Source organism: Lynx rufus, unplaced genomic scaffold (assembly GCF_022079265.1).
Source record: "Lynx rufus isolate CCGP_SWC_20201006 ecotype Redwood Valley unplaced genomic scaffold, mLynRuf1.p SCAF_8, whole genome shotgun sequence".
Lineage (NCBI taxonomy): Eukaryota > Metazoa > Chordata > Mammalia > Carnivora > Felidae > Lynx > Lynx rufus.
In genome coordinates this window covers 52,617,646-52,629,977 of record NW_025814896.1, presented here as the reverse complement: position 1 = coordinate 52,629,977, position 12,332 = coordinate 52,617,646, and the positions used below count along the sequence as shown (strand labels likewise).

The 12,332-nt window shown below is 37.1% G+C and overlaps 1 protein-coding gene across 2 annotated transcripts; it reads left to right on the top strand.

Moving 5' to 3' along the window:
• The first annotated feature begins 2,679 nt into the window (after nt 1-2,679).
• SULT1C4 (sulfotransferase family 1C member 4) lies at nt 2,680-11,958 on the top strand. 2 transcript variants are annotated; one of them, XM_047069517.1, is made up of 7 exons: nt 2,680-2,848; nt 5,907-6,032; nt 6,613-6,710; nt 6,991-7,117; nt 7,333-7,427; nt 10,534-10,714; nt 11,664-11,958. In XM_047069517.1, the coding sequence occupies exons 1-7, from the start codon at nt 2,680-2,682 to the stop codon at nt 11,777-11,779; spliced, it is 912 nt and encodes a 303-aa protein (XP_046925473.1). In that variant the 3' UTR covers nt 11,780-11,958. The 2 variants fall into 2 exon arrangements, with proteins under 2 accessions (XP_046925473.1, XP_046925474.1); XM_047069518.1 differs by lacking the exons at nt 6,613-6,710; nt 6,991-7,117.
• The last annotated feature ends 374 nt before the right edge of the window (nt 11,959-12,332 follow it).

Below are 12,332 nucleotides of genomic sequence, written 5' to 3'. Positions count from 1 at the left end.
AAATACAGAACACCCAGTTACATTTGTGTTCCAGATAAACAACAAATAAATTTTTTAAGTTTAAGCATGTCCCAAATATCGCATGGGATATGCTTATACTGAAATTACATTTGTTACTTATCTGATTCAAATTTAACTGAATGTTCTATATTTTGACACAGCCTATATTTCCAAGAATGAAATGGATTCTTGGGTTTATGTCTTAAGGAATTATCTGAGATTAAAGATTCCCTTCATCCTTACTTCACTTAGAGTTCATAACCAACCCCAATCTCTGGAGCTGGTTAAAGTAGCAAGTATCAATACAATTTATTTGTTTCATTTTTTTCCCTACTCACTTCTGGAACAGAGTTTTGCAAAGAGAATGGCCGAAAGGCAATTTAAATTGAAAATGGTGGTATGGAAACAAGTTATGGGTAAACCATAGATGTTTCTCAATCCCTGTATAGTCTGGATGTTCAAGTCCTGTTGATTATGATCTTATTGTTCCTTCTTCCTCCTGGGTTGGTTTGAAGGCTTGGATAACAAATGAGACATTTTTAATGAACTTAAGTTAAATATTGATTCAAGGAGTGAACACAATTTCAATTAAATTTTATTCAATATTTATTTAAATAAATTTAACTCACTTTCCAATAGTTGTGTTTTACAACAGTTTGCTGTACCAAAATACATTTTAGACATATTCTTTTTGCAAAAACATTTTTAAAAGAACCTGTTTAAGGAGAGTAACCAGCACTCTGACTTTTCCTAAGAAAAATATATTAGAAAGTCCAGTCATAATTTTTTCCAATGGATCACACTTGTGGCCTGAACACCTATTACAGCTTGCATCTGACATCCAAAGAATGCAATGAGAGTTGCAATCTCCTCTCCACACTAAGAAAGTAACAGTAACAGAGTAGAATAAGGAGAAACAGGAGGAGGAGGAGGAGGAGGAGGAGGAGGAGGAGGAAAGAAAAGGAGAAAGAGGAAGGGGAGGAGGGGAGGAGGGGGAGAGGAAGAGGGGGAAGGTTCAGGAAAGAATTGGAAGGGAAAAGGGCATAACTTTATCTTTGGTGCCCAATGTGTGCCAAGTCTGCAGGTCCACAGCTACTAGGACTTGGCACAGGATTCAAATGCAGGCAGTCTGACTTCTGTCTAAGGACTACCAAATCCCCAGGCTTACTCCCCACAATAATGATGGCTCAGAGAACTCACTTCTTCAATTTTCTATTTAGGTTTACTCATTCTTTATCTCAAGAAATAATAGCATGCTAGGCACTAGGTGGCATAAGTGAGAAACAAGACAGAGCCCAGGCCCTGTTTTACATGCCTTTGAGTGTAGAATAAGAGATAGAAAATGTTAACAAGTAAATAAACAAGACTAAATTCTGATAACTGCTCTAAAGGAAAAAAAGTTGCCCCAAGCAAGGAAATAGGAGGGACCTACTTCAGATGATACTGAAACCTCATTTAGTATAAATTCAGGTAGAGTCTAAAGGGACTCATTATGGATAACCAAAGACACTCCAATCACTCAGGAACTTCCAGGAGTTTTTGAAACTCTGTTCAAGGAATCAGAGACAAATACCAAATATATTCTTTTTTTTTATTTTTTTTAACGTTTATTTATTTTTGAGACAGAGAGAGACAGAGCATGAATGGGGCAGGGGCAGAAAGAGAGGGAGACACAGAATCCGAAGCAGGCTCCAAGCTCTGAGCCATCAGCCCAGAGCCCGACGAGGGGCTCGAACTCACGGACCGCGAGATCATGACCTGAGCTGAAGTCGGACGCTTAACCAACTGAGCCACCCAGGCTCCCCTATATATTCTTTATTATATCACAAGAGACAGGAAAATTAAGTGGGTGTCCTGTAATATTTAGCAGTTAAAAACTAAAAGGTATCTGGCCTTGTTTTAGAGGTGAAAAGAGGTTATGGTTGAAACAGGAGGAGAAAACCCAAGAAGGAACCAGAAATGGTTCCAAGGAAAAAGCAAGGAGTTTTCTGCATCTCTTTTGCTTTAAATGAGACGTGCATATTCTGATACTAACACTGTATAGCCTACAAAATTAAGAGAACCTTTTCTAATAGAGCATATTTTATTTTACTCTTAAAAATAACAACACTGACCCTTCCAGATATTTGTGCTGGGAGATTCAAATCTAGGACCTTCTTGCCTTCAGCCTTTCAGGGAAGTTATTCTATGTTGCTACCTCCATTCGCTACCTCCGTTCTGTGAGCAAATTTCCTGCAACTTTTTAATTAGCTTAACATTCACAGAAGAGACAACAAATGAATGTGAATTATTTTATGAACACAAATAAGAGAAACATAAACAACATGGCACTAACTCTTGTTAAACTGACACAGAAGAACAGGACTGAACGTGAACATGACACAGCAGCCAGGATCTGGGAGGGCCTCTGGCATTACGTCAGAGCCTGGATGGGAGGAGGGCTGGAGCTCATTAAGAAAAGGCCTGCGTACAAAGGCCTAAACAGTAGTGCCCTGTTTCCTGGAACTGGGGCTAGCAGGCCTGTAGCTGGTTTGCACATTAATTGCCAACCATCCCCAGGCTGTCCAGGTAGAACTTGCAGTCTGAGTCTTGCATTGCCTGTACAATAACAAGAATGCAGCTTTGTGCTGACTGAGCAGTAACATTTTATCTGGTACATTACTCTGATTTCTGATACTAATGGCCTTAAGTAAAATGGAGGATTTTAAATTTGATGGAAAAGAGCGCATACCTGTCGACTACGTGAAGGGGATAATGCAACCCATACCTACCTGTAACATCTGGGACCAGATCTGGAACTTCCAAGCCAAGTCTGATGATCTGCTTATTGCCACCTATCCTAAAGCAGGTAGGGGGTAGGGGAGAGGGGAAGGTGAAGAAGAGAGTTAGGAAGGTAAGTGGGGAAAGTACATTAATAATGAAATAAAGGAGTGGGAAATTGTTTACTGGACGGAGTGATATGGCTAAGATATATATCTTGTGGAAACTGAAACTACAGAAAAAAATATTAAAATGATGTACAAATTTTAAGAATTTAATTCTTCCTATGATGTACATATTTTTTTAATTTTTTTTTTTTTTTGAGAGTGAGACAGAGACTGAGTGTGAGCAGGGGAGGGGCAGAGAGAGAGGAAGACACAGAATCTGAAGCAGGCTCCAGGCTCTGTGCTGTCAGCACAGAGCTTGATGTGGGGCTCAAACTCACAAATGACGAGATCATGACCTAAGCCAAAGTCAGACACTTAACCCACTGAGCCACCCAGGTGCCCCTGATGTACATTTTTTTTACTTCCCCAGTAAAGAGTGAATGAAAGAGCTGAGAACTAAAGGGCTAGATTTATTGATTTGTTTGTTCCCAATGCAGGCCCTTACTGCAGATCCTGTAAAAAAAAGAAAAAACAAAACAAAACAAAACAACTTCTTTGTGTGTGTGAGCTAAAAAGGGGATCCCAAGGCTGATTTGGGGAAGAGTTATGGGAGCTTTGGTCCTGCAATGCTGATTTCACCTCAGCAGCCCCCAGAAGCCCTCAAAATTCTCTCAGTTCAGGGTCTGAGAACTACTGTTTTGATTTCCATCTTCCATCATGGCATGTTGTGAACCTACTTCCTTGCTTCAGTAATTAGTTTAACAGAAGTTGCTATAAAAGTAAGAATACTTGAGCCCAGCCACTGTATCATAAAAATTTTAGGATGAGCAGGGAGAAATAGTTCTCTACAGATTTTTGTGCATATTACATATATAGTAAAAATACACTATTTAATTCACAGCCAGATTGCATGTACATTTGCTCCTTGAAAAATCAAGTTACCTGTCAATAACCCCTCTTTCACACACACACACGTACACGCACACACACCAAAAAATCTAAACCTAAGCATTTTCTGAGATTTTATGTTCAAACCTCTATTGAGTCTTTATATCTAATGATCCTAATAAAAGACTACCAGCAGATGAGAGCCTTAGACTCCTAATTTTCTAATCTTACTCATCGTGAGCCTGTTCAGGATTAAACTTTCCTAAGTTTGTGAATGTAAAAGAATTCACTGGTAAGAATCACATGTCATAGTCTTAATTTTGTCCACAACTCTACTTGATCATCATTTCAGCATAATGTTTAATAGTTAATCTTTCTCCGCCTCCCAAATGTGAGCAGCAAGATTTGGTTTATTTAAGGTTTTCATGGGTTAGGATTAATGGGGCTTCAACAATCCAAATAACACACTAAATAAATAATATGCTTACCAGCTAATGTAATATTTAATCATCACTAAAACCTTATCCATTAGTAAAGGCTAAATTTATTGGAGGGAAGAATGAACAAGCATGGATGAAAAATATGGCTTACACCTAAATTTTTAAAAGAGTAATAAATACTCTGTGAATGAGCCAAGAGAAAAAATATAGTATAAAATCACTGACCTCTAGAGGATGTATTGAGAAATTCCACTCATCCCCAAACCCCTAGCAACATGTGAGCCTGCCCCATTTTTAGCTGGCCCATGGCTATAAATTCAGAGTGACCACCTAAAACCAGTACAAATAGCTCTAACTTTCTTTGACTAGATAGCTGAAGAAATATTGTTCTTTTATCCTGTAATAAAAGAGTTGGTGCCAGAAAATATTAGAGACCAACTCATCTACGATATAAAATGTAATTTTTTTCATTGTTTCCTAACCTATGCCCTTGCTGTAGAGCTAAAAGCACTAAATTGACAGTATGAGGAAAGGAGTCTATAGAGATCTGATTTCAGAGAAAATAGGAAGATTAGCCCAGATTCAGGATTCAGAGAACCATTCTCAAATTGTTCATCTTCCTGACATGGATTTGTCAGAATGTCTAGTACAACAGCTCTTCATCAAAGGATGAAGATTTAGTTGGTAGGCACTGTATCAGTCAGAATCAGACAGCACACAGAAACTAACTGGGCCTGGGAGACAAAGGGCCCTTCTTCCAGTGGCTTCTTGCATTTGAGACACTGGGCAGCAAAATGTGGTATGGCCTCTGCAAAATTTCTATCTGTTGAAGCTGCCTTTCGGGAAGAATGACCTCTATCTCTCTTCAACGTTTCAATGCATTTCATCAGGGGAATCTAAATAATATTCAGAATCTTAGTGGCAAAGAAGTCTAGATAATGCACTTTTTAGCATTTCAGTCCCTGAGATAAGGGAAAAATTAAGAAATGGGTGAAAATGGATACTAAGTACCAATGATCAATATCCAGCCCAGATACTAATTATTCACTTGTTCATTCAGCCAACACATATTAAGTAGCTCCTATGTAGCAGCCCCACTATGTGCTTGGGAAACGGTTTGAAAACCACATAGTGATTACTCTCCAGGAGATCATAATCAGGTGAGAAAGACCTTTCATTCTAGCTTTCTTATGAACAATGCAGCTATATCAATAAGATAACAATTCAAATTAATGGTTGTGACAGGCAAAAAAAGAAATGAACTGCATATTTATCAATATAGTGTCCACTCCAAATTGCAGCCTTTGTATAAAAATTCATATTGTGATAACATAAGACATAAATAAAAAATGATGTTTTCTGAATTCCACTATAAACCTAGCTTTAAAATTCAGAGAGGTATTCTAACAAATATGATCATATTTTAAGAAATGTAGTATACTAGAGGCGCCTGGGTGGCTCAGTCAGTTAAGCATCCAACTTTGGCTCAGGTCATGATCTCACAGTTTGTGAGTTCGAACCCCACATCGGACTCTGTGCTGACAGTTCAGAGCCTGGATCCTGCTTCAGATCCTGTGTCTCCCTCTCACTGCCCTTCCCTTACTTGTGTTCTGTCTCTCCCTGTCTCTCAAAAATAAATAAATGTAAAAAAATCTTTAAGAAATGTAGTATACTAAATGTCTGTGCATCTTCATCTTACATGTGGAATAAGGAACAACATGGACTCAGGAGATAGTGGACTTAATACAAAATGAAGGTGATGTTGACAAAAGTCAACGAGCACCTACTTACATACGATTTCCTTTCATCGAATGGATAGTCCCATCCATGAGATCTGGTGAGTATGGAATAGCAACACTTGACTATGATCCTAAATATACACTTAGGATTTTTTACTATCACATTCACAGGCATTCAAGCTGAAAAAAAAATCATAGAAAAGACATAAGAATTAATACAACCACTTTGAAAAACTAGAAAAAAATTAAATTCTAGGCATTCAAGCATTACTAATGAATTATGTGACTGTATTTTTCTAACTGTGTCTGGCCGTTGCTAAACTCCAGACATTTTCTAATGGAGTTACTGATTATACACAAGTTTTTATTCTCCATTAGAAATTAATTGTATTCCACAAAGTTGAGCCCAAGTGACATAATTTCATCATGGAAGGGTTTGAATCTTTTAGGTTCTTATTTGTTTGGTTTCTTGTTTGTTATGGCTAAAGACTGTTTTAGCTTTAAAAAATCATTCATAAGCTACACATATTATCTCATATCAGATCTACTGTTACAGTGCTCTCATAGTTGCCTTGAATTGTTCAACTGTTCCTAAAGTAGTAATAATGGAAGCAGTAAGATGTTGAGGCAAATAGAAAAAAAAAAATGGTGGTGAGTGATCAAAAATCAATTTTGCAGGTTTGGAACAAGCTAAGCAAATGCCCTCACCACGGACCCTGAAAACACATCTTCCCATCCAATTGCTGCCACCATCCTTCCTAGAGAAAAACTGTAAGGTAAAAACCAAAAGGAACTCACAATTTACTCCTTAAAACAACCCTAGAGTGGTCTTTAATTTCCTCTTGAGACACTTCACTTGTTAAAGAAGAAAGAGTCCATCTCTTCACAATAATCAATATGCAAATTGATTTGAGTCTTTTTCAAGTCCCACAAAAGTCAAAATCATAAGAATGCAGCATCAGAAAATCTCATCTGTATGGAATGTACCCACTTGAACATAATTTGTATGAGCAATAACCAAATATAAGTCTAATCCTATTTTTGCTACTTTCCTAGATAATCTATGTAGCAAGAAATCCAAAGGACAATATGGTGTCTTATTACCATTTCCAAAGAATGAATAAAGCTCTTCCTGCTCCAGGAACCTGGGAAGAGTATTTTGAGAGTTTTCTGGCTGGGAAAGGTAAGAGAATTCAGTTTGTTTCTTTTCTGTCTCAAAATTCTCAAACACTCTAAAAAAAAAAATCATTTCCTTAGAATATCTGGGCCTCTGCCTGCTTTACTGTGAAGAAATCATCAGTATGATACTCTCCCTCTCTTTAGGAAATCTCCTTTCAGTGGAATATTTGTTTGTTGGGCTTCTGTGATTCATTACCCTGTTTTTCATCCTCCTTGCAGTGTGCTGGGGATCATGGCATGACCATGTGAAAGGATGGTGGAAAGCCAAAGATCAACACCGCATTGTCTACCTCTTCTATGAGGACCTGAAGAAGGTGAGGGGCAGTGCCATATAAAATGTTCCCATTGGACCATAAGACATTTAAGTCATAATGTATGGACCCTACTGGGGACTCATAGATTGAAACAGGGAATAGAAAATGCTGCATTTCATTGGTTACTGCTGTCCATGAATCAAAGAACACATGGGATATCAGGAGTTTATGTATCACATAGTTTCATCTACAATTTCCTGGTGCTCTGGGGTATGGTACACTGTTTCCATATAGGCAAAATGCAAGCGATACCTTTATTTTCCTCTTTCATATCTATTTTAAAATTCCATTTAGAAAGGAAAACATTTCCTAGCACATTTTGTGTTTTTTCATTAGTACTTGAGAAACATCATAATTTCGAGAAATGGGTTAAGAATTTAGGGTGTAATGGAAAATACTAATGATTTAGATTCAAAATTCTTGAATTCAAATTGTGGCTTTACCTACTGGCAATTATTCTTGGTAAGGACACTTAACATCTTAGAGATTTACTTAGTTTCCCTAAATGCAAACACTAGATAGTAATATATACTCTTCCAAGATCTACTGTGAGGACTAAATAAGATGAGGTTCATGGGAGTTTACTATAAATTATAATATACCCAATACTATCTATGATTTAACTAAATATAGGGATCTATGAAAATTAGAGTCTCTGTTCTTCAATTATCACTGAAAGACTTGCTACTCAAAAGGTGTTTCACAGACTAGCTGCATGGGGCTCTCAGACCCCACATCAAGCCTACTAAGTCAGAATGTGCACCTTATAAGATGCGTTATAAAATGCCTAGGGGATTTGTGGGCACATTAGCTTAGATGTATGTCTCCTGGGTTCAGTCACTGCTGGGCCTCATCTAGCTGTTTCTACAGAACATCAAAAGAGCAAAACAGAATCATTTTTCTATTTTTTTAGTCAAGATACAATAGACAATTAACATTATATTATTTTCAGGTGTACAACATGATTTAATATTTGTATATGTTTTGACATGAGCACCACAATAAGTCCAGTTAACATCTATCACCACAGATAGAGAATTTTTTTCTTGTGATAAGAATTTTTAAGATCTATTTTCTTGGCAACTTTCAAATAGACAACATTGTATTATTAACTATAGTCACCATGCTACACATTACATACCCAGGACTTATTTTATAACTAGAAGTTTGTAACTTTTGTCTCCCTTCATCCATTTGCCCATCCTACTCTCTATCTCTGGCAACATCAATCTGTTCTCTGTATCTATAAGTTTGGTGGTTGTTGTTTAGATTCCACTCCACAGTTTCTTCAAACAGAAAAGGTCAGATATGCGCCCTATTTTAGTGCAGAGAGTTATCTACAGAATTCTACACTTAGATATTCAGTTAAGAAATATTATGGCAGGGAATCGTATAAGGGAAATGTTTGCTCTTTCATGAATAGATATGACAAACTGAGGAAGCCATAGAAGGAAGGAATACTCTGCTGTTAAACACAGAGTAGGAAAACTCCATGTAGGTGATGCTTGTCCACATGATATCAAATGTATCATTATAGGGTAAAAATAAGAATATATCATCAGGAATGATGCCCTTTTAATGGGGTATATCCTAATGTATTATGATGCCAGGAAGAAACTTTATTGAACAGGTAGTCTAACCTTAGAATCCCTAGAGCCCTTTTAAATATTTCTGTGATCATGTTCTGGAATGTCCCCTAACTAGTCACTCAAAGCTCAATATTCTCTGCACTCTTTTTTTTTCTTCTGGTGTAATTTCTCTTAGCTTTTCTTTTTTTTTTTTTCCTCTTTTTTAAAAATATTATTTAAATCCAAGTTAGTTAACATAAACTAATAATGGTTTCAGGAACAGAATTTAGTGATTCATCACTTACATATAACACCCAGTGCTCATACCAACAAGTGCCCTCCTTAATGCCCATCACCCATTTAGTCCATCTCCCCACCCAACACCGCATCAGCAACCCTCAGTTTGTTCTCTGTGTTTAAGAGTCTTTTATGGTTTGCCTCCCTCTCTGTTTTTATCTCATTTTTCCTTCCCTTCCCCTATGTTCATCTGTTGTTTCTTAAATTCCACATGAGTGAAATCATATGATTTTTATCTTTCTCTGACTTATTCTCTTAGCATAATACATTCTAGTTCCATCCACATTGTTGCAAATGGCAAGATTTCATTCTTTTTGATTACTGAGTAGTATTCCATTGTATATATATTCCATATCTTCTTTATCCATTCATCAGTCAATGGACACTTGGGCTCTTTCCATAATTTGGCTATTGTTGATAGTGCTGGTATAAACATTGGGGATTCCTAGCCTATGTGAAGCCAATTAAGTAAGCACTTTTGACATCCAAGCTTTTAAAGCAGAAGACACAGATGTCAGGCTGTGCCTTTCTACTTTCTTTCCCTTACCACTCCTCCTAGAGATAGGGACTTCCCATGGCCACAGCTCCCTAGGGTGGTGTGTCCCTCTGATGAGGAAACATTGGAACTCTCAGGAGCACATAAACATCTGGACATGCTGGGTAGTAGAGTTACTAGTCATGGGTGTCTCTTGGGCACTTCATGGGTGCAAAATAGTCCTCTCCCATTCTCCTGCCACCACTTACTTCCACCACTGAAATGGTCTGGGGACATTTCTATCAATGAAACAGGAGACAGCCTCCTTAAATTGTCTTACCCTATGCTTCCACAATACCTTTGCTCTTATCACCAGTCTATGGACTCTCCTTGTTGGATATTTAATTGACCAAGATCCCCACCCCCCGCGATAACTGACTTGCATGGGACACTTGGGCATAACTCTTAATGAAACGCTCTCCCTGCACTGCATGTCACTGTATGCTGAATGTTTCACTAACACTTCAGTTTTTGCTCCTATGTTAGAGCAAGAAAAGCTTAATAATTCCAGTTAATAAAAAAGAGAATATTATGGACCATCATGTTAAAATGAGTCATTTATGGATAGTTGAGCATTTGTGATATAAGATTTTTTAATTTTATCTCATGGCATGTTACTGATTACTGTTATTAATTCATTTCAGTATTCTTATTAAACCAATTGTTTTATATCAAATCTTCACTTTTCTTTCAACTCTCATCATAGAATCCAAAGCAGGAAATTCAGAAGCTGGCAGAATTTATTGGAAAAAACCTAGATCATGAAGTTCTAGATAAAATTCTCCATCACACTTCATTTGATGTTATGAAGCAGAATTCAATGGCAAACTATTCATCAATTCCTACTGAAATCATGAACCACTCTGTTTCTCCATTCATGAGAAAAGGTTTTTATATTTTCTTTTGATCATAATCTTAAAAGTGTTGTGCAACCTTTCACAGCCTTGGGGGAATTTTGTTTCCTGTGGCTAAGAAAAAAAAAGCTCTATAACAAATGATTCTGGGATTCTTAGGAAACCACAAATGAAATGAAAACAATGTTCAGATAATTGAAGAGTAAGGTGTGGTGTCTAAATCCCACCTCTTTTCCCCCCCAACTCTTCAGAGATCTTACTGATAAGGTGAAAACACACAGAATTAAATGAGATAAGGCAAAGAATCCATTTTATAATGGATTTACAAGGGCTTTATGCTATCAGTTAGATTTAATTCATTCCAAAATACTTACTGAGTGGCTACTATGTGCCTGGCACTGTTCTAGGTAATGTCTAGAGCAGTGAAAAAAAACACAAAATTGTCTCCCCTCATGAACATTATATTCTAGCCACAAATAAAATAAGCAAGAAGAATACACAGGATAATAGATGATGGTAAGCACTACAGGAGGAAAAGGCAATCTGTGAAAAGGTAACAGGAGTTGCAATTGGAGAATTTGGGGGATTTTTTTTTTTTGTTTTTTTCCTCAGAACTATACCTTGAATTCTCTCACATACAAGCCCTTCCTGGTAGGTCTATACAGTGAAAGCTATAGGCATAAGCACCTACCACACTTTGACGTGCAAAGAGGACAGGAGAAAAAGACAAGAAATCCCCCCATGCCTGCTGTTTTAATTATGGTAGTTTCATTTCCCCCATTAATGTGACTCAGTGGGTAATGGGCTCTCCTGTTACCAGATCAGATAAGAAATTCTTCTTCCTTTCAGAATGAAATTGACAGGTTAGCAACAGAAATGTTTTGTTCAATATTGCTTCCCAGGAAGGTAGAACAGAAATATTCACACAGAAACGGGAAAATAGAGAAATACAAATTGACTCTCTCCCACATGACTGTTTCAGGGACAGTTGGAGACTGGAAAAATCACTTTACTGTGGCTCAGAATGAGAGATTTGATGAAGATTACAAGAAGAAAATGGCTGATTCCAGTCTAACTTTCCACTTCCAATTCTCATAAAAAAGAAAACAAAAATTTTTTTAGTTTATTACCTAATTTATTGGGTAATAATTAAATTTTGTTGCTCAGATCACATAATATTGGATTAGGTTCTCAGACTAGTTGTTTATTGTGTTTGCTTTTGTTCACTGTAAAAAAGTGGGGATAAAGCTAACAGAGATTGGGGACAAGGTGGAGAGTGGGAGGAGAATGGCAGTGTGGAAGAAATGAGGTTCAATCATCACTGGTTAAAATCCTGGCATCATTGCTAATTATCATTATGTTTAAGTTTTCTACAGATCATGTGTTTGTTAACATTAAAAATTCTTCATTCCTTATATAAGAAAACACTAAAATTTTCAGAGTAAGTGTTCTTTCAGACTAACTTCTCAACACAGCACTAAAGTATGTAGATAGTGACTATTTCTCCCAGAAAGTAATTGGTAGCCAAGTAACCATCGTGTAACTCTGTTTCCCCATGAAACTTTCCAACTCACTTCAGTGTTCTTTCTATAATACATCTATCCCTATCAATTACCACATCCTATATACTTAACTCTCTCTCTCTCTCACC